This window comes from Trachurus japonicus, chromosome 14 (genome assembly GCF_045865225.1).
Source record: "Trachurus japonicus isolate A0001 chromosome 14, Traja_1.0".
NCBI lineage: Eukaryota > Metazoa > Chordata > Actinopteri > Carangiformes > Carangidae > Trachurus > Trachurus japonicus.
This window is the reverse complement of record NC_140920.1, coordinates 19,695,869-19,718,484: the sequence shown is the minus strand read 5'-3', so window position 1 is coordinate 19,718,484 and position 22,616 is coordinate 19,695,869. Positions and strand designations below refer to the sequence as shown.

At 40.4% G+C, this 22,616-nt stretch overlaps 2 protein-coding genes across 2 annotated transcripts in view; both read right to left on the bottom strand.

The window, feature by feature from the left end:
- The window catches only part of LOC146974682 (unconventional myosin-VIIa-like), a 33,615-nt gene extending 13,830 nt beyond the window's left edge, over positions 1–19,785 (bottom strand). The window contains exons 1-22 of the mRNA XM_085798257.1: positions 19,645–19,785; positions 18,159–18,224; positions 14,976–15,044; positions 11,773–11,886; positions 11,401–11,553; positions 10,305–10,489; positions 10,002–10,123; positions 9,720–9,862; positions 9,070–9,183; positions 8,789–8,942; positions 8,562–8,638; positions 8,295–8,414; positions 7,346–7,488; positions 7,053–7,263; positions 6,790–6,925; positions 4,995–5,101; positions 3,339–3,476; positions 2,920–3,078; positions 2,518–2,610; positions 2,335–2,429; positions 1,944–2,028; positions 990–1,208 (exon numbers count right to left, since the gene is read on the bottom strand). Coding sequence (XP_085654383.1) covers positions 990–1,208; positions 1,944–2,028; positions 2,335–2,429; positions 2,518–2,610; positions 2,920–3,078; positions 3,339–3,476; positions 4,995–5,101; positions 6,790–6,925; positions 7,053–7,263; positions 7,346–7,488; positions 8,295–8,414; positions 8,562–8,638; positions 8,789–8,942; positions 9,070–9,183; positions 9,720–9,862; positions 10,002–10,123; positions 10,305–10,489; positions 11,401–11,553; positions 11,773–11,886; positions 14,976–14,993 — 2,586 coding nt within the window. The 5' untranslated portion in view covers positions 14,994–15,044; positions 18,159–18,224; positions 19,645–19,785. The remainder of the gene's footprint in view (positions 1–989; positions 1,209–1,943; positions 2,029–2,334; positions 2,430–2,517; positions 2,611–2,919; positions 3,079–3,338; positions 3,477–4,994; positions 5,102–6,789; positions 6,926–7,052; positions 7,264–7,345; positions 7,489–8,294; positions 8,415–8,561; positions 8,639–8,788; positions 8,943–9,069; positions 9,184–9,719; positions 9,863–10,001; positions 10,124–10,304; positions 10,490–11,400; positions 11,554–11,772; positions 11,887–14,975; positions 15,045–18,158; positions 18,225–19,644) is intronic.
- Positions 19,786–19,818: 33 nt separating this feature from the next.
- Positions 19,819–22,616, bottom strand: part of capn5b (calpain 5b) — a 54,268-nt gene continuing 51,470 nt past the window's right edge. The window contains exon 14 of the mRNA XM_085798253.1: positions 19,819–20,007. Coding sequence (XP_085654379.1) covers positions 19,990–20,007 — 18 coding nt within the window. The 3' untranslated portion in view covers positions 19,819–19,989. The remainder of the gene's footprint in view (positions 20,008–22,616) is intronic.

Here is a 22,616-nt window from a genome sequence, read left to right as displayed (position 1 = left end):
AAGGTTTTCACGGTGGCACGTTTTAGGCCAGTGACAAAGTGTTCAATATTTAATAAATAAGTAATTATGAAATGGAAAATTTAACAAAATATACAAATTAAACAGGAACTCTGCTTATTATTCATAGAGTTACAAAAAGCCCAAGATGGAGGGAATTAAAATGAGGTATGTTAAAACTCTTCTCCTTGTGTCTTGTGTCTGATTTCAGGCAAAATATTCAAAAAGGAATCTGAAAATAACTTGACCTCCTAATCACAGATTTGTGTCCTTATAGCAAAGACAATGGCAGAAGTCTCCTGGTTAATGCCACCAACAATTATAGCTCCGGGTCTCCTAATTCAATCTGTGTAGAAATGTTTTTGGATCCGAGTCAGTATTTTAGTCCTATTTTCCCCATGATTGAAAAGCAAAGATTTACATATATTCTGACTTTCTGGTTGTAAAAACGAAACAGTTAACTTTCAATGGAGACCAGGTAACGGTACTCAGAAGGCTGAAGAACAGTAGCACCCTTGTTTGGAGGAATTATTTTGGGGAATGTGAAAATAAAATAAAATAAAATAATTAAAAAAAGAAGAAGACTGTAACAGGTTAGACATACACATGTATATGTATATATACGTATGGACAGTACTGTATGTCATGTAGGCCACAATTGTCTCCTGTGTTCCTCTCAGAAGTGTGTTTTTATTTAGTGATGGCACGTCTAGTCAGGAGGAAACAAAAATCTCAAAATAACTCACTGTTCCCTTTGTTTTCAAATCCGATGCTAAGCTAAGCTAAGCTTAACATTTAAAGGAATAATTCCTTGCTAAATGCTGGTGATAAAATGTCTGACACGTTGCTGGTGTTCATAAAAAGTAAAAAGGCCTCATGCTCATGAGTAATAAAAGGTGTGATGAGTGTCCTCAGACCCAGTGCCCCTCTCTGTCTGGCACATCAGCATCACGATCTGAGTAGGAGTAGTAAACATAGTAATAACTCTTTACCTCTGCCCTGAGCCTCTGGCAGAGGCGTCTGGCTATCATGCCCCTGGTGTAGGCCTGGAGGGTCAACACAGCACGTAGACGCCGCCAAAATGCCTGCCGGATGAGGAAACCACGGCAACGGGCTTGGATGAGAGTCACACGAAGGCGAGTGAGACGGTAGCTTCTGTAGTGCTTCCTCGACTTGTAGACGGCCTGGAGGCGCACGAAGCCGGACTGCATCTGGAGCAGAGGAAGGAGTGTTAGAGGTGGAGTGTTGTTGGTGGCAGCACATGATCAGCGCAGCTAATAGCAAACAAATACTGTAGCAAACAAATAATGAGATTTCATCATAGTTTCCTGAGTTCAGACCTCATGAAATCCAGTGAGCCTGTGTCTCCACAAGTGGGTCCCTGTTTTTCCTGATAAATTGTGTCAAAATATTTCACTAATCTGTATTTGGTGGTAACATGTTAAAGGGATAGTTCAACATTTTGGCAAATTGGCTTTATTGTCATAATCCCTGTAGAATGAGGAGTATTTTCGTTACCTTTAATTGTCAGTGCAAGCTATTTTTAGAACAGTGGAGCAGAGCCGCCAGCTGCTAAAAGAGCTACGCTACGGCTAATAGGATTTCTTAGTTTCAGGTCACAACTTGTCCACGAGAGCGTTTTGGAGTTGTTGGATTGTGTATTTGTCGAGTTTGATGAGGGAAACCAAGAAATCCCACTAGCCTCCGTAGTATAGCTTTGAGCAGCTCGCGGCTCTGCTCCACCGTTCTAAAAATAGCTTGCACCGACAATTAAAGGTAACGAGCCTACTCCTAAAACTACTGTATAGGGATTATGGCAATTTGCAAAAAAGGTTGAACTATCCCTTTAAGATATGCAGCAAAGGCAGAGAAAGAGAAGACATGGTAAACATGGATGTAAACACCTCTTGAAGAGTGTTTTATATCACACTGTGTAAAGGACTCACGATTTGGTAATTCTTTCTGCAGCGATATCCCCTCCAGACCTTTTGGATAAAGATCACAGCCCTCTTCATTTTGAGGAAGTTGGTCCTAAAAATAGTGATGAGACGAGAAAAAGCGATTAGATTTCAAACCAGAACTGAAAAGAACCACAACCTGAGCTCTCCCTTTAGAGTTGGGAAAGGTTCATTCATAAATACATAACATACAGATATTTATTCTAGGCAGTTACACTTGTAGATAAAAAACACACAAAACAAAAGGTTCTTTTGGAGCCCAAAGTCCTGTAAGATTGTGTTTTTTATTTTGTTTGTACAAAATAAATATAATGAGACCCTTCAAGACTTCACAGTCTCTGTCTGTATCTTCCAGCTTCTGTCCTAGAAAGTTTCTGACCTCTCTCTGAGTCCACGCACAGCCTTCTGGATGAGGATGACCTTGTCCGTGATGGCCTTGTCTCTCTCGATTTCCAGCTGCATGTCATGGTGGTCCTGGTCAAAAAACACACAGCAGCCAGTAAAATGAAAGTGTAACCTCCAGTAACTACTTTCATCAATGTCAGGATGCTCGATGTACAACCTTCAGGAAAATCTTGGTCTTCCCAATCTGCCAGTCGTCGTGTTTGCCCAGCCGGGCCAGGACTATATGCTGGGAGGTCCCTCGCAGGTCCTCCTGGATGGAGACAGAGCTATGTGTAAGTCAACAACACTCCCACACCCAGATCAGATCTGATCAGATCCTGGGAGATTTTTAGTACTATTGACACAAAGTCTGAAGTGATTAACTGATTTTAATACCACAAATACAATTCTCATTTGCCTTTTTTGTTTTCAGGTGGTAGCAGAAAAGTACAAAATTCTGACATTTAATGATGATACTGACAGCTCATGTAAAAACAATACTTGTAAACTGCACTTTTAAAACATCTATACAGATCTATTATCATCATGTGTGGCAGGTGTCAGTGGTTGTGGTGTTGACCTGTTTGTGAGCAGGTTTGATGCCCGGCATGAGGACTCTGTAACGATCCACAAACTCAGCAAAAGTGTATCTGATGGGATAACCGGCCCGTCTGATCCGGATGGTCTCCATCATGCCGGAATAACGCAGCTGACGAATACACAGCTCTCTGTCAAATAACTGAGTGGAAAACAGACGGAAAATACACATGTGGCATTAAAACTAGAGGTCAAAGAAAACCCAACAGCACAGCCTGAATGAGAGGAGCAGGAAATCTGACTAGACTTTAATGTAAAAAGCAGATTCATGTGAATGGAATTTAAATTAAAAAGTGAGTGAGTTTGGAGAAAGGAATTATTAGTTTAGAAAAGACATCCTGTAAACAGAAACACACGTCATTAGATCAGGTGTATAGAAACATTCAGACAACTTTCACTCACCATGGGCTTTTTGAACTCATTGGGTTTTACACAGCGAACGAAGAACGGCTGACACACACTGAGAGTCCTCATCAGCATCTCTAGGGAACGTTTGAACTGACTGCTCAGAGTGGGAGAGCGCTTCCTCGTCTCTACACCCTGCAAACAAACAAACACAAACACACACATGAATATTTCAGGTGTAACAAATTTATCACACCACTGAAAATCTGACTCCATGAGTTGACATACAGCTGTATCTTTTACTATTAATATTCTGTGATTGTGTCTGTTGATGCTTCTCAGTGACTTCATCAATGGTTTGGTCTGTAAATGTCAGAGGATACATATCCAAATGTCTAATTTGAGAAGCTTGAACTAGATTCTGATTGAATCAAGTGATTCATCAATGAAAAAAATACTTTTTAACTGACCACCAACTGATCCTTATTGGTTCAATTCCACGTTGAAGAATCTCCAGATTTATTTTGCCAAAGCAATATTTAATGTGCAATGTGACAATGAGCTTGTTCCATATTGCTCTTTGTTATTATCTCTCTTGTTCATTCAACAACAAATCTCCAGGATGTGTTATTGCTACTGTTTTTCGGTGGCTAATAAATTGTCAACTATCATTTTTATATAAATAGCCTCACAGCAGCTTAAATGTATACATTTACAGATTTTCTATGAATTAACCTTATGATTGTCCTCATGTTATGAAAAATATTTGACATGTTTCAGTGTGAACGGGTTTTTGAATCACAGTCTGATAAATAAAGCAACACCAAAGCAACAATACACTTAACACAATAAAACAATCTATAAAAAACACAACACAATTAGATCTGAAAACTAAAAACACAACATACTATAATATGAGGGAGGGGCTTCAAACTGGTGTTGCCTTAGCAAGCACCTTTACAATGAGACTGATGGTTTTTGTCTGTCATAGATAGATACAATAACAATGACAAAAGCTTTGTCACTCGTTACCTGGTCCAGATAAACACACGACTACCACTACACACAACAGACAAAAGTAACAGAAACACAAGACAAAATCTCTGACACCTCTTCGTTGTTTCGGTAAAGACAAGTAAAAAATGACAGAACTTCCTGTTTCAAAATGAGAGGAGTTTCTTGAAATTCCTATGTTTCTCCTCACATTGACTGAGAAGTGTGTGTCAGAGAGTTTGCTCATTAAATCGTCACTATAACTTTAATCAAATCAACACAATGCTTCCTTTGGTCTCTGCTACAACCTGTGGAGTAAAGAGGAGAGCAGGAGAGGGGGGTGCACCACAGCATCAATGTTTGGATTCTTATTCTATTCAATCACACACACACACACAGGGTTTGACTGAGCACGTGTCGCTAAAGGCCGTTGGTTACCTTGGGAGCAGGGGTGCTGGGCTGCTGATAGCCGCACAGAAACTGATGTCAGAGGAAAAGATGGAGGAGAGAGAAGAGACAGCAGAATGAGAGGAGGAGGGGTCTGCCATTAGTAAAAGCCAGCACTGTGAGGAGAGAAGCTAAAGGGAGGCAAAAGTCACCAATGGCATTATGACCTGAGAACAGCAACAAAAAGGAGGTGAAAAACATTAGTCCACCGTTACAGATCAAGTTCATGTTTGGTCAAATCTAGAGGTGTAGACAGCTTCCTCTGGCTCTCACCATGGCCACGTCAGCCTGGAAGATCTGCTTGATGAACTTGTTCTTAGACGAGTGGACGAGCTGGATGATGTCCGTGTGGAGGCTGTCCCGGTTTTTCTCCAGGAACCCTGAGGGGAGGAAGGTACGGAGGGAGAGAAACTGTGAGCGGCTTCACAGCAGAAGTTCACAGGGCTTCAGACTATGAGAAAATATGAGACTTGTTTTGCCAGTGCTTGATCATGATTTATTAGGCTGTTATGTGTTGTATGTTTCATCAATAATTGTAGATTTCTGTTCAGCTTTAGCTACATAAAGTGGTGGAAAAATGCGGCTGGAGCTCAATGAGCTCATCTCCCTCAATATCATAATCTCCAGGTAAAGTGATTAGTGTGAGTAGCACACACTCGTCTCAAATATCATCCATTTGACACTCAATGAAATCTTTATACATTTCGTTTAGTTTAAGATTTGTCAAGTAGGATCAGAGAAAGAGTTGAGAACCCAGGGCTTTGCCCCCGCAGAGACTGAACACTTGAACCACCTAGAGCATGCAGTGGACTCAAGAACGCTTACAGGTAGAAATATGATTTTAAGAGTGTAATGAAACAGAATGTAATGTAATGACAAGAATAGATGAATGTAAAATGAATTGTGAAATTAAATGTGAATTATGAAATGGTTAGTGCACTTTAGAGTTCAGTTTAGTGCAATTTAGAAAGTTCGTGCCCTGAGGAAATAGGGAAGCTGACCGGGTCAACAAGACTGTATCGAAGGATACTGCAATGATAGAGCATGTTAAAAGCAGAAGTATCGCCACCCAAGGAGGAGGGTTTCTGAGCTGATGGAAAAGTACCTGTCTTACCCAACCATAGGAGACGACAAATAAGGTTAAAACTGTATCAGAGAGATGATTGGTAAACTTAGACTGGGTGTAGAATGGTGTGATGTGACAAATAAGGTTATGAAAATATATAAGAGCGAAACTGGGTGAAACTGGGTGTGGAAACGAGCGAAGTGCTGTACAAAAAGGGAGAGTTCGGGACTTCCCGCAGAGTTCGCAGGGGAAAACCTGTGAGGGTGCATCTGAGAATCAAGCCTAAAGAGGACAACACCGAAAGAAGGAGAATTCCGAAACACCGGAGCTACGAGAGACCGAGCGACGAAAGACCTTCCTCGGCCCATCGCACCTTGAGGACCCCGTTGGATTACAAATTCTGAGTACTTATGATTATTTGCACTGCTGATTATATCCTTGCCAAATTGCCTGCAATAAAGCTATAGCATTCTAAAAAGAATTGATGACTATTTCACAGTTATTTTATCGTTTCTTCATGAGAGTAAAAAGTTAAGTTCTGCTTGCCTAACATCATAGAGGTTCTAACAGGTTCTCTCAATTATTGTATCCACTTTAATGATCATAAAACAGACCCTTAGAGCTAGCAATTCCAAGCTCTTAAATTTAACCTAGCGATTCACCAAGAGCCAAGATCACTAAGAGGAAAGCTGCCGTGAACAGGTGCGGCCGGTGGTAGCTCACAGTCACTTTAGCTACTCTGCTGTGAGTTTACTGCTGGGGGAAGCAGGGTAGACATTCGGATGTGGGCAGTTAGAAGCGAGGCGAATTTCCTCGTCACCAGCTTAAAACAATTCTTAGAAATTCTACTCAGGGCTAGTGTCTGTTAGAACTGGGAATTCGGACCCTTTGAACGGAGAGCTGGTCCAGTGGAGTCCTGCAACCAAGGGCTCACACTGGGATCTGACAGATTGCTGACAAGGCAGAGAAACTGTATGAAACTGCAGGTGAAACTGAACTAACCTCTGGTCTCATAATGCACCACACCAGCGAAGTGTTGGATACCAAACTGGGTTTCGTAGCTGTTTTTAGGAGGGATGTAGTAGGAGTTGAGCTTATGCTGTGAGTTGAGCTTGTAGAGCATCGTCGAGTCAGTTCCCTGATGAAGGACAAAGAAGCAGGAATCAATTATACAGCAAAGCTTCAAGGTTTAATTAAACCTGTCGACGTCTCTCTGATCCTGAACCATGCTCCCGTTTCATGAGATCCTTTCTTGTATGTGATACCTTAGGGAACTTGCTCTCCTCATCGATGAGTGAGATGATGTTCATGGGTTTGTTGGCGATCATGTCCAGCGCGTCCTGGTTGTCGGTGAACTCGATGTGCTGCCAGCTGATGTCCTCCAGGTTGTACTCCTCCTGCTCCAGTTTGAAGACGTGACGAACAAAGAACTGCTGCAGGTTTTCGTTGGCAAAATTGATGCACAGCTGCTCAAAGCTGCAATGGAAACATCAGAAAAGGTCAGAAAGATACGAATAAGAAAAAACAGATCCGACTCAAACCACAGAGGATGAATGACCTGTTGACGATGAAGTTCTCGAAGCCAAAGATGTCCAGCAGCCCGATCGACCTGCGTATGATGTTGCTCTCACAGGACGGTGGCCTGAATATAGCAGCATTAATCTTATCCACGATCCAGACAAACAGCCTGCCGTAGATCCCCTGGAAGACGAAACGTCAAGTCAAAACAAATACAAACTTTCCATCTTTTACCTTTTTTGTCACTTTAGTTTTTATTGAGGATTTTTCCTTTATACAGATGTAAAACCAAAGTTTATACAGGTAAATACAAAAACAAATATAAACAATCTGTCCATAGTCCCATTTTCTTTTACTCAATCAAGTATTGTGCTTTGTCGTTGTTTGGTCTTAAATATTGTCTATTTCTCTTCGAACTGAGCTTCCTGTAGTCTTATGCGGTGTGTAATTTTTTCCATGATGTAGATTTCCTCTACAATCTGTGTCCATTCATTCATATTTTTTTTACCAAGTATCACTTCACATACAGTAAGTTACTCAAATACAGACTGTACAAGACATAGGAATCTAATAACCAAGTATTTTCAACAATGTATTGTATAACATTTTCCAAAATTGTGTTATTTTTGACAAACATCAGACATCTTCATGGAGACCTAGAGCATTTCTGCAAACCACTGCTCTTACTAATCTCCTCATCTTTTATGATAAATTTAAGTTACTAATACCATAGTTCAGTGGTTCTGATGATCATGTAATTCACAAGAAAAATCTGAAAAAATTAAAATGATTCGCAGACCCCAGTTTGTGAACCACAGATTTAAATAGAAAATTCATCTGAAACTTTTCTGATCGCCAAATAAGAACTGAAATCACACACAGAGCTGATGAAGCAGATGAGCTCCATATCTGAGTCTTAATAAAATGTGTTTTACCTTAAAACTCAGTTGATTACCTTATGGTAATTAATTTAAAGGAAAGTTCAGCACCTTGACAAAGGCGTCCCGCACATCCAGGCCTTGCTCCACACTGAGAGGCGTGGCCACACTCTCCCCACGAGTGATCAGGGTTCTTGTGGTCAAACAGCCCATCACATCCTTAGGCTCCACCTGCAGGAAACAATAAACAGTTTCAGAGAAATGTACTGACAATGTAAAGCAGCTTCATCATACAACTCCTGCATCTTCTATCAGTCATCAGTACAGCTGGGATACACACTAACTTAGCCTCAGACCCACACACCCACACACACACACCTCCATGAGTGCAGCAGCAGTGACCAGGTCAGGAGACCTAACGACCACACAGGCGTCCAGATTGTCGTACGTACGAGCTGTGGATGAGAATGATCATTATTTTCTTCAGTGAAACACTGTTCACACCTCACAGTATTACACAGCCCAGTACCAACTATGACCTGTACTGTGATATCAGACAACACACTAAAACCTAAATGTCTAAACGTCTGTGCTGAGCGACGTACCCTCGAATCGCATGTTCCCCATGTGCAGGATGGCAGCCAGCAGCTTGGAAATTTCCCAGTTCTCCGTCTCGGTGAACATCAGGACCTTCATGGCTGATTGGATGCTGGAGTAATCGTTCAGGTCGTCCCGACCGTAACACGATGTGCAGTTACCCTGGAGGGTTAAAACTGAGGTTATTATTTTTATCAGCCGAGCTATAGGACCTTCGTCAGCTGGTAAACTGTAAACATGATGGTCTGAGTACATAAGCACTGGCCTGTCGTCAGCCTCAGAGACTCACCATGGTGAGGTAGGCGTAGTCTGTGGCCAGGCCCAGACCCAGCTTGGCTTTCATCTCTGGAGGCATCCCCTTCAATATGCAGTAGAAAACATGATAGTTTCTCTCATCTGGAGCCTGCAGGACAAAAGACAAGAATATCAAACACCAGCATGTTAATATTAGTAAATGGAAGAAGGACTCACATTATGCTATATCATTGTGTGTATAAACAACACTTAAATATTTGGCAACACTTAGAAAAATCTAAGATTTTAATAAATTGATTATAATACTCAATAATTAGTTGTAAATAGATGGAAGAGTATATGAATGCATTTATCAGGCTGGTGCATGAACAGATAACATATCACAATAAAACACAGTTATAACATATAATGTGTTATGATTGTTGCCGACAAAAAAGGAAGGGAGGGGGCGGTGTGTGGCACAGTGGTTAAAGCGGTCGCCCCATGTAGAGGCTACAGTCCTCAACGCAGGCGTCCCCGGTTCGAATCTCGCGTCGGGCAGACCTTTCCTGCATGTCATTCCCCCTCTCTCTGCCTCCTCCTTTCCTGTCTATCTCACTCACTATCAAATAAAAGGCAAAAACGCCAAAAAATATACTTAAAAAAAAAAAAAAAGGAAGTGGAGTAAACCCATTAGTATCTCACCTGTCGACACACTCGAGACTTTTCCAGCAGGTACTGCTCGATCTTGGCTCCTTCGATTGCTCCTCTCTTGTTGAAGTGGATGTCGATGTATTTCCCAAAGCGACTAGAGTTGTCATTACGGATCGTCTTGGCATTGCCGAAGGCTGAATGGATTTGCAAAACCACACACGCAGCTTTTCAACACCAGAGTGTAACTATGAAGTGATATAATGTTCGTATGGGGATGTGACACACACGGATTAGATTTGACATCATCTTAACTCTGGACAACAGCTGTCTGACCTTCAAGGATTGGCGTGGCCTCCAGCACCTGCTGCTCGATCCAGGAGTGTTGGCCGCTGATGGCTGCCAGGAACTGCAGGATCAGCTTGGTGCTCTCCGTCTTTCCAGCTCCAGACTCCCCACTGTCACACAGACAGAACCGTTAAACACCACACAACACAAACACACATCACTGTCTTAGTTCTGTCTCTCTGGTTTTGAGCAACAGAAAAAAAATTAGCAGTAAGTTTAATTTTGGTGTGGGATTCTCATGTGTAATAGTAAACTGTACATCCACACACAAACACACACATAGATACTTACCTGATGATGCAGCACTGGTCCTTGTTGTTCCGCTGCATGTTGAAGTAACAGTTGTCTGCGATGGCGAATATGTGCGGCGGCATCTCACCGATCTTCTTGTTGGTGTAGAGGCGGATCTGGTCTGGAGTGTAGATGGGCAGCAGCTGGTAGGGGTTGACTGCCACCAGGATCGAACCTGTGTAAGTCTGAAAGAGCCCAAGAACAGAGGAGCAGATGTTTCAAACTGTGAGGAGACAAATGCATGAACTTACTGTCTTTTATTTTAGAGACACAATATCTCACGTCTCAGATTCTCCAAATCTCATAAGACAGTTGTTACTGTATTCTCGTGCAGCATTTGTGTATTTCTAGCCAGAAACCTTATTGTTTCATTTTATAAATCAGTTTTACACAGTATATTTCTAATTTCACCCATTAGAACCTTTATTGCGCCAAGTGACTCAATGCTGACGCCGGATCAACCAAATCAACTTGTAATGCTCCTGTTATAAAATGAAACACTCTAAAAAAATATGTTATACAAATACTGTAAGCAAAAATATGCTTCTAGGCTACTGATTAGTAATGAAATTAGTTGTTTAATCTGTAACAAACAGAAAGAATATTTGCTACAAATAAAATTAATCGATCCTCCCATTCAATGTAGCAGAAATTCCTCATCAGGTCATATAATACAATGCTCCCCTTTTATTATTAGACAGCAAGAATTAATCATGAGCAGGATTGCAACTACTCATTATTATCTAACTCATAAATCCATAGTGAACTGTGGAAACTATGAAATCACAAGTTTCCAAAAACAAATAACATTTAATTACTGACAAACAGCTGAAAACCCACAGATTTTCAGTTTCTCGTCACAGAAGAGTGATCTCAGTCACAGTGTGTGGTGGGGACATCCTGGTATTTATAGTAACACGTAAACTCTGCTGCAGGGTAATGAATGCACAAGTAAACAGCTTAACCTGGGTAAGACCTTGTTTGTGCTGTGGTCAGTGGTTGCTTCCTGCACTTTAACATAGAGGCTGAAGAAAAAGCTTTAACTGAATTTTTGCAGATGATAAACAACAATAAATAATGACAAAGAGATACTTGCATATATAACGCATTCATTGTAGCGGATCAGCAGGTTGCGGAGGATCCCGGCTTCATTGAGGTCACCCAGCCGGATCATGTCCTGCACCCCGTGAATGGAGGTCGGGTGCATGGGCTTGATGTTGGTGGCATTCTGAGGGGAGATCCAGTGTTCCTGTGAGGAGGAGGGGAGAGGGAGGAAGGCAGAGGGACCGTGACCTGAGGGTTTGGAAGATCAAGTGTGTCTAGAAGGTTCTGCTTCAAGTAAACAGGAGTCAACCTTAACAACACCTGATTGCATCAAATGATGTATCGTGTGGTATCTACAGGGTTGTACCTAGTGTGAACAGACAATAAGAGAACACATTTTGTCCCTGTTCTGCTGTTGACTTACTCGGCCTTCATCGTCCAGAACATGGATCTGTCCAGAATCGCACAGTTTGACCACGGCTCCCACAGGGACGTCAAACTCGCGACCAGTTTTATGGTCCAACCACACATGGTCCCCCTGGATTATAAAATTACAGATCTGGTTACAGATGGATAATACTACTAATAATACATTAAAACAATTTATAATAATACAATAACATTAAAAAGAAAGACAGATTTGTACTCAGGATCATCAGGTCTTTGCCAAACATTGAAAAGATAAAGGGAAAATAAAAACAGTGCACCTTACGTGCCTGTGATTATTTTGTTATGCATGTTGATGTAATGTCAAAGTTACATCACACACCAAGAGCTGTTTCCCCACTTTCCTTTCCTTTGCCAACTCTCTGAATGAGGGGATTTAGTCTGAAAAAGGCTTAAAACAGACCCACAGCCTGCACAGAGGATGATGTAACCTCTGACCCTAAAGCTTGATGTTGTTTGGGCTGGTACATAAGATTGAGTACAGTTTAATTTAGTGGGCTGCAGCTGAAATCCTGATTTTATCTTTTAAGTGTCATTTAGCTGCAGTCCATGCCTGCGGTATGTGGACACTGTTGCAGATTATGTCCCGCTGAAAGCACATAAAAAATATATTTCTAAAAAAAAATAGTGGAAATGATATCTTTGTACCAAAAAAAAACAGGCTGAATTACATTACACAAGACAACAAGTTCAGTTTAGACTGGATTTGCACAGTTTATAGTTTAATTTCAAACAAAGCTTTATTGGGTTGATCAAATTAACCTTTGGCAAAAGAACAAACTTGAGTGAGGCAGAACAGTTTAAAATTTAGATTTCATATTTAAATCTCAACCCAACACATTCAACTTTAATTTGACTATTTCCTTCCAGATAAACAGATCCATGAGATGGATCAAATGCCCCCCAAGGAATATTTCAAATGGAAAACTTGAAAATAAAAGTGAAATTTTGATTCCGTGGCTGTGATTATCATCACTGTACCCACTCTTATTACTTGCTGTGACGCGCTGTGATTTTATTTTGTGACCATTTTATTCTCATAACTTACTTGTAACCTCACATGTTTGAAATCTATGAGTGTCAAACTTTCCGCTCTATTACAGTCTGACTTGTTAGCTTTAACACTGAGGTGACTCATTTCATAAAGTTGTTGGCAGTGTTTAAACAGTCATGTCAACACAAGCACTAGCGAGCTACTGCTATGTGTTAACTGCTGGTTGTGGTTAACCTGATCGTTATCAGTCTCTTTCTATTAAACATTCGCGATCGGTTACCGATCACCTTAAAATCTGTCACCCGTTGTTAATACTCAAATGTCTGTGGCTGAGAGAAGTTACTGTGTGCAGCCTGTGCAGTGCAGTCCAGCCTCCCACCTTGTTCATTGCGCATGTGTACAGGCTAACAAAACAAAACAAAACAAACATGGCAGCAATGTGGAACTTTTACAAAGTGTGTAATAAAACTTGGCAATGTAGCCAACTATGATCAGTTTTGGTGGCAATAAAATTACTGAAATACAACTGAATAAAATAAAATGGCAGCAGAAGTCAGAAGGTCACTGAAATTATAAGCGTTGTGTCAGTAGATGTAACAATATTTTATAGAATAAGTTTAAACTTTTTATGCAGCCCAATGAAAAGAAAACACTTATGTTTGCTACTACAACTGATCCTGTGGAAAACATAAACGGCCTCAGCAAATTTCATGATGATCCATCAAACAAGTCTGGAGCAAATTGGTCTGTCTACGGACTGTCCTGTCCAAATCCATGGCAAGTTTTTAATTAGTTGTAAATGCTTGTAACAAAATTGAGACATGGATAAAAAGTCTTGAACATGGTCTTTTGCTTGTATTTGAAACAACGCTGCGACTTTCTAAAAATACTGTCACATTTTGTCTGTTGTCTGCAGTTTGTTTAGAGACTAAACATGACTGAAGCTGCTGGTAAATCTCTTCATAACAGAAACCACTGCAGCTCGAAGCTCAGCGTTCATCCCTACAGTCTAGACTGTGACCTTAAGGATGCTATTTTTGCTTCCGTTTAACAACATCCAGATGTCTTCCACTGAATGAGATTCATAGCTGAGTCTCTGAGCTGAGACCGTCTGAGTCGTGCCCTGCAGGACTCTGGGGAGAAAGAGGCACCAGAATCTCGTTATTGACAAGAAACTATTGATGGCCTGATAGGAGGTAACCATGGCTGACTGAGTGAGGAGACCAGCCGGCTGCTGCTATATTTAGCAAGCTGCAACATGGCAACCTTATATTTCACTTGGTTTTTACTGTATATTGTACTTTTCAATGTCAATGTTTTCATTCACACTCTATATTAATTCGATTGCGTTGAGGTCGTGCAGAAAGTTCAAAACATAGTGAGAAATGACTGTGGGTGAACTGACCCGTAACAATCTGCTATATCACATTTACTTTTATTTGCAGCATCTGATTTTGCTGTTGCAACAATCTCATGTATTCATCAAGTGGTATCTTATCTTGTACTGATATTACAATTGCCTTCTGCTTATCTGGATTGTAAGGAGACCTATTATGAACAGTGTCACCTACACGGGGGACATAATGAGTTTGACAACAACAAGACAGAAGGTAGTGAGGAGAATGTGAATGAAAGAAATACTGAGTAACCTTCTGCCCTCCTTCAACAGCCATTAACCAGATGCGTTAAACTCTCCAAATGTTGCTCGGTGAATGTTTGATTACTGTCAATCAACTTACGTGGTGTACATACAGCAGGCCTGAGTGGGAAGAATTGCTGTTACATCATTTCCCTGTCATCTATTGATCATGAACTGGAGATCATCCTGGGATCTGCAGCGTTAGCCTCAGTCTGTTAGCATCGTTGTGAGTCTGTGTCATCGTATTCAAGATCCTTTTACTGGATTTTCATTCCAAAACAAATCAGCTAGAATAGATACATTCTACATACATACAAATAGTAAACAGGAGACCGGAGTTTTAGCATTAGCATTAGCCAATGCCATGTTCCTACAGCTGATTTGGTCATTTCAGTGCAGAAACCTGCTTTTGTTTACTATTGTGTAAAATTACAATCAACTTCACAAAGAGGGAACGAGGCCCAATTCAGAACCTCAGATCAAAAGAACACGATGAAACCAGCTAACTGAGCTGGTGTGGACCCTTTTCCACCTAACGTGAACCTACCTGCTGCAGAATGACCATGGTTCAGCCTTGGGTTGGATCCAGGACATCAGAAGTCACCAAGTGTGGCCTCTGCAAAGGAGACGAGTCACAGATGTCACACAACCGAGAGGTTAAACAACAGAAAACATGGCTTTGTACTGAACTGACCACAGTCGTAATGACTGTGTGCCACCAAGTGTCCTACTATGTGTTCAGACTGTTAAAGCAATTAATAAGGATTGATAAACATTAAGATTAAGATGTGCTTTCTGTACTTCAGCAGTGTATTGCATTCATAAAGGAACAAAGAATTTATACCTTTCCTAGTAATCATGTGTAAAGTCTAGTAAAGTGTCATTGTCTCTAACTCAGTTGGATAATGAAGGTGATATCGTCCTTAATCTGCTTCTGCTTGCAGAGCAGTTAAATCGGTACGGGATGCTTCATTTGAAATGCATCCAAGTCGACTTGGTGGTGTCACAACAAACTGTCTGGTTATTACTGATCCTCCTAGATCCTCCAGGTGTACAGCTGAGGCTACTTCTCTCGTAATTACAAGATCCTGATCTCATGATTACAAGATAAAGATCTCATGATTACAAGATCAGGAACTCATAATCAAAAAACAATTTCAGAAAAAAAAACTACACAAGGTGTCTATTTTCTTCTTTCATCAGTGCGATTTCTTCTGTACCAGAATCAATTGATTTGTCAATGCTAGATTAATTGCTGGATATTTTGATTACAGATGAATTGCTATAAAGAGTTTTCATGCCAAAATTGCCAGTTAATCATTTTATATAAACTTTAAAAGCTTCAAAGAGCTACACAGTCACAAATATAGACTTACTATTGTTCAACATGTTGTGGTGAAGGAGGGGACTTGGGGGGATTTGTTTACTGTTGGTAGTTTAATGACTCATAGTCTCAGATTAGCTGTCAGATAAAAGGCCAATTTCCTCCCAAAACAACGTGATCATTCAAATTTCTTGCACACAGCAGGGCCAGAGCAGAGACATTGGAGACCAGTGGGGGAAGGGAGGTTATGGGTAGAGGTACAGTAGAGGTAGAGCGTGGGTGAGGGGGTTAAAGGGTCTGCTGGAGGCTGTCAAGGGCTTACTTGGATTCCTGGGGCTAATCCCAACGCTTTAGTACGAGGCATAGTTGGTTCAGTTATGACAGCTGAATCATTCTCCCCCCTCTGAGCCGTCTTTCTTTTGTTACCCTCATTCATAAGATAATCTGTGTGAACTGTAGCAGCAATCAGACGAAGAATGACAAGTGATGTCGTACAGTACCATGGTCACATTTAATAGTTGTTAACAATGTGCACTGGGGGGGTTGAAGGTGTTACTGCAGTAAATACAAAAAAAATGCTTATAGTATGACAACCAACCTCTGGAGCACTGCTAATTAACACAATCCAATAAGAAGCTGTGATTAAATCATATATATTGATTTTAAGATGCAACCTTTTTCCTCTGCTGATATAAACATTAGCAACATAACTGGCTTGAAAACTGCTAGCCCAGACCGTATGGGTGATGAAGACAGAGGGGTGGGGCCCGGGCTGCCGGCTAAGTGTATTAATGACCCATTAGTGGTCCATTAAGAAGATTAACGTTTCAGTAATCAAAAAGAGTCTGTATTAAAGACAGATCTCATATAGGGGCAGGGAACCTTTTGGGGAGCAGCAGCAGTGCAGATACGCAGCATCTGCAGTTCACCTCCAGCCAAGTTCATCCATATGCAGCTCAACTCTAGTCTCTCATGTTCAGCTTATGCCAGGACAGAGCCTCTTATCCAGAACCGCAGGGTGCCAATCTGGTAACAGTCTCAAACACCAGACCTATAGATCTGCACGTCACAACACAGAACACACCACAAGCCTGAATGTCTGGTGGAGTTTTCACAATTAATTTCTTGCTGTCGGAGTGCGATGTTTTATAGGCCGATAATGACAGAGCAGCTAGAGAAATAAAATAACATTTCACTGGAGCAACAGATTGCCAAATGTAAGATTCCTGATTAATCCTTTGTTCACGATAAAACACAGTTAGGGGTCTCAACCTTATTTTTATACTATTGAAGTGTTTTTATATTGTATTTTTATGGTATTGCTTGTTTTGCACTGAAGGGGGGCTCTAATTTCGTTATGCCGCGAGTATAATGACAAATAAAGGCATTCTGATTCTGATTCTGATTCTGATGTGCAGCCACATAATTTGCAATCAGAGATTCATGCATTGAAAACACAGATTTTGTCATAGTTGAAATCTCAGGCTTAGCTCTGGGTCTGGATTTGCATCTCAGTTTAGGCCAGTTTATTGTGTCTGCAGCCCAGCGCTCTGTGAGTTTGGCTGGAGGCTGATGGAAATGTCAAGTATTTGGTTGCAAACAAAAGAACTCAACAAATTCAAGTTTCGACTGAAAAGTCAGCGGGATTACTGGGATGTAGGTATTACAATTCATCCTGATGGGAACTATGATGTTTGCATCAGCTGTCATGGTAATCCATTTTGTAGATGCTGAGATATTTCACATAGAACTCTTTACATTAAAAACTCATGGTGACGCTACAAGAACCCCTTAGGGGTCACCAAAACTAGAGGATGTGTACATTCGTACTAAATATGTTTATATTTTAGGGCAGTCAACCTTCATTGCTCCTAGAGTGACTGAAAACATGGAAATGGGTGAGAAAAGGTTGAGAAATAGTGACATTTTGTAGTAGTTTCATTAAAACAGCTCATATTTGGATGGTTTTATTGTTCATTGTTTGTCATATTTTCATTTTCCAAGGTCCTAGATAACGTCAGAGTATTTTAATTACAATGCGAGGTCAGTTTTTACTCTCAGACTCAATTATCTGTCCTTTGTTTTGGACAGATTTTCAACTGTGACCAGAACAACAAAGACATGACAGGTCAAATCTTTCCGAATAAAATGATATGCTTTGTTAGACCTCAGAGGTAACCCCCCCCCCCCCTCCAAAAAAAACAGCCTCTGTCACTGCAGCTTGTGAAACCCTGCGTCCACCTGGTCAGAGATTTTCATGTAAGGGCCAGCAGCAATCTCACTAAACCCTCAGCTGCTAATCTGTGTGTGAGTGTGTGCGTGTGTGCGTGTGTGTGTGTGTGAGGACTATAATGCTGCTCTAACAAGCGTGTGTACTGTACTGTACATGCATCAGTTCTGACTCACATGGCAGGGATTCAGATTCAGATTCACATTCAGACCCAGATCCATGCTTCCATGTCTTCACCAGTTCTGTGGTTTTACATGTAAAAAACACAAGTGCATTCATTTACAATATTAACATTGTTAATGCAGAGTTCAGTGTTGGAAAGTCGACAAATATCATGTACTTACAGTAGGTACAGTGGTTTTTATATTTCTATTTGATGCAATTTCATATTAAAACATTTTACCTAATTTTTTTTGTTTTATCTGTGACCCAAGCCAAACTAGCTTTGCCTGTGCATTGTTTCCTATAATGGCTGTAGCTTCATATTTAACAGTCAGAGCAGCATTAACCTTTTCATCTAACTCTTGATGTGGATTTTCACAATCTAACTTGAGAGGGTTTAATGTGAGGAAACAAAATCAACATTTAATGGACTGAGGTGGAGCAGAATTATCACTGAGACTGAACCGGTGCTTTGTTCAAAGCTAATTCTCCTCACTTTCCTGAGCTCAGCTGCAGCATGCACAGTGAGGCCCAAACCAAACTAAGACATGTGTCACAACACTTTTAGCTTCTCCATGTGAACAGTGTCGCTTATGCTCAAACCACTTAAAGACAATTTCAGTAGTAGTAGTACAGTAGGTAATTCACATATTCTCAGTTGTTACACTGTGTGATCCAAGTATTTAGATTTTGAATGTAAAAGTTCATTCTGAACCTTGGAAACAGCAGTTCAGCCAAATCCTTTTTTCCCCTACATGTTCAGTGGAAAGCTCAGTAAAAAGCTGTTAGTTAATTTAGAGAAAAAATAATGAGCCAATTAAAAAGTAATTAAACTATTTGGATAAGTTGATTTTGCAGGTAAAATGTGATGTTCTCTGGTGTTAGCTTATACAATAAGAGGTTTTTACTGCTTTTCATTGTTCTAATTCACTGTAAACTGAACAAAACAAGACATAACAGTCTTTTGGATATTTCATAGCTGGTCATACCATTACATAAGTCCTTAGAGATTCAGCAGTTCACTCTGATGAAAATAACCATTAGCTTGAGCTCTGATTCAGTTAAGATTGTTTTGTCTTCTTCTGATCCAAATACTTTCTTTTATGCATCATCATTTTTTTCCCATCCTCCTGCTTTCTGCCTCGTATGAATGTTATTGATATTCACAAGCAAGAATTGTGTTACTCTGGCACAACAGAACTGATTTAATTCTTGAAATACTGTCACATCTGATAACAGACATGGTTGCTATTGGAATCTAAATTAGAAATTAAAAAACATTAAAAAGCAATCAGACTTTGTGCAACAAACACACAAACACACTAAAGCAACTATATTTACTTGAGGGGACATAATGGCTCCTTTAAGTGCTGGCACAGGACGAAGTGAGCAGTAAGAGGCTTTGGCCTAAAGCTACAGCAGAGCAGCAGCACTGTGGCCTGGTCGCAGGCTAAGCCCTGTGCCTTGACCCACGTTCACCCGTTCACCTGCCCCACTTACCTCTCAACACATTTTTCTTGGAGTCCCCTCTCTTCCTTCTGCTTCACTTGTCTTTTTATCGTCCTTGTGCTCTGTGGGAAGGCGTGAGGAGGCCCACAGTTTAAAAGATGGAGCAGAAGAAGCTGAAAGATGAAGTATTTCTCTCTGGTCCTGTCTTTGTCTGTCAGTCCATTTAATATATCTTTTCCTCGGCCTCCACCTGTTGCTCTGTTCTGTCGTGGTCCCAGCCTCCTCTTCCTGGTTGAGTATTGCTTTTTTGTGGCCCAGTTACAGTTTGATGTCTGGGTCAGTGACGGGGCTCTCCAGACTTTCTCGCTGCGTCTCATTCATGGCTGCTGATCCTGATTAGCCAGGAGGTGGAGCCTGTTGGTGGCAGATACAGAGACCAGCTGGGAGGTGAGGGAGGTGACCCAGGTCATGATTTCCAAGTCATTTAAAAGGGTCAATTCATGAAAAAAAACCCGTTAAAGACAAAAACATTTTTTTGCACTTACTGGTTTTCACTGGAATGTCTTGACAACAATCACATAGATTGATGTGAAGTTATTTTCATTCTTTTAGCTATTGCAAAATGGCAATATAGACGGCAACTGAGTGCTCAGAATAATTTATACTGGCAGTTCAAAAGTCCTATATTGTATAAAGATAGAGCTTCTCTGATTAGTATAAAGCAGCTCTAGGTTCTTTGTACTGTGAAAGTATCAAAGCCTCAGTTAAAAGAAAATGCAAATGTATTCAGGAACAGAGCCTTAAGACCGGCTGTCAGGACTTCCTGTAACTTTGTTATATCACTCCAAAACAGTCATCAAACCCCGCCTCCCTGGACCCACTATTAATTACTTGCTGGATTTGATTTCTCTGAGTGTATTACCTGAAATTTGCTCTATTTCTATGGAATAACTCAGAAAATAGTCAGCCAATCAAGAGAGGCTTTAAGTTTCCTCTCTTCTCACAAGGTTCATTTTCATTTTATTTTATTTTATTTTTTAACCTTCTACTCCACCTTCATGCTTATTTCCAGACAATGACAACAAACTCTGTCGGAGTAGTTTTTGTTCTTTTATTTCAAAGTCATGCCACAAGTTGACATTAAATACAAAAGAAAAAATAATAATTTCCGATCGTAGCTATAAAATAACCACAGTGTAACCGAGAACCAAACTCAATGAACACACGCATTGAAAAAGAAAAAGAAGGGGAAAGCTAACGCTGAAAGTAACACACAGACAAGCACACGGTACAGAACATACAGCACAGCTCTCTGATACTTAGCTATCAGTAAACATACCAGTTTGGAACGCAAGGTAAAGTGGATATATAAAATTAACAAGGTTATAAAATACTGATAAAAGATACTTGTTATAAAGACCATAGCATCTTCTAGAAGTGTCACCATGCAGTAGGTATTCCAGTCTCCAGTTAATAAACATCAGCAGAAAAATACAAGAAGAATCACAAGCTCATTCCTCGAGCGGACAAGACTCCATCTTGGATAAAAATGTCAGAGTCAAATTTTGATACAGTCTACGTGATGCTGTCATTGAGATAAACGTAATACCTGGTGTACTCTCTTGGGGACTCCATCACTAACGACACGTGCAGCAGTATGCAAGTGGACAAGGCTATAAGATCAGCAGGCAAGCGAACCTCAGCTGCGACCATGTAATCATTCTGTAAAAAAGCGATAAAGAAAAAAAAGAAGGAAAAAAAAGCCTCTTAAATTATCTAAAAACAAATTTCCTTGAAGACTGTCTGGAGTTCCACTTGTTCTCAGTTCTGTTTTTCCACCTTATTCCTAATTCTATGATACCTTGTGTGAGTTATGGACGTGAGTCATGGTCAGAGGTGTCCACCATATTCTTAGGGTTTGAGGGAATAATTGATGTTGGGATAATGAGGCCAAGAAGATTGAAGATGGATAAATACAGTCATGTCACTACTGTAAGTACTGCTAGGTTAACTTTCATGCTTTATGCTATAATGACAGGAAACAGGGGTACACATCTGGCCTGTATCCAGCTCCCAACATTACTCTAATGATATCTAATTTGTTTAATCCAAAAAAGTCAAATTTAAAACAAGATTTCACACATAAGGTTTTAAAAAAGTATCATAAAACATGCTCATTCATGAGCTTTGTTCACCCCAAGGTACCATGGGACAAGGACTTAGGTCCATGATTCACTTGGATTCCTCTGAGCATCCTCGCTGATCTCTAGAGGTAGCGAGCAAGAACATCCTCCTCTCAAGATAAACGTCTATAATATACTGAATAACATCCATCAAAACATGGATACAATAATAATAACAACTGATAAGTCAAATTGCTGCTACTTTTATATACATACTGTATATTGCAGGTTACTGAATACAAAATATTATAAAACTGGATACTGTCTAAATGCATGCAAGTGTGCAACATAAGCCTCGTACTTCACACAGTATGTTTATCAAAGTAGCAACAGCCGATTATGTTCTACAACACTCTGGGGACCAAAAAATATATTTTCTGTGAGTGGTAATGGTGCGAGCAGATCTGAAGCGGTTTGTTGCTACATGCACTGGTAATTTTTGGATTCGTACAAAGGTCAAAGGTCACCATTGTAGTGAGCAGTTCAGCTTCATCGCAATGGTTTCGTGTTTGTAAAACCAGCTTTGGCATGGCCACACAGAAAACATATGTATTTACAGAAGAAGAAGCTTCATAGCAACTGTCAGTAAATCCAGTGAAGGTCCGAACACTCCAACCGAGCCTGGTAAATCTAGTAGCTGGGGTGTTTGTGTATGAGTGTGTGTGCGTGTGCCTAGTTAACAGTGAAAGCCTTAACACTTTTGGCAAAGGATCACAATGTGCAACAATTACCATGAGTAACAACAGCAACGCAATGAGTAAAAAATTATAAAAATAAATAAATAAATGTTCAGATCCACAGCAAACATATTTACAATATCCAGTTCAACTTTATCTCTAC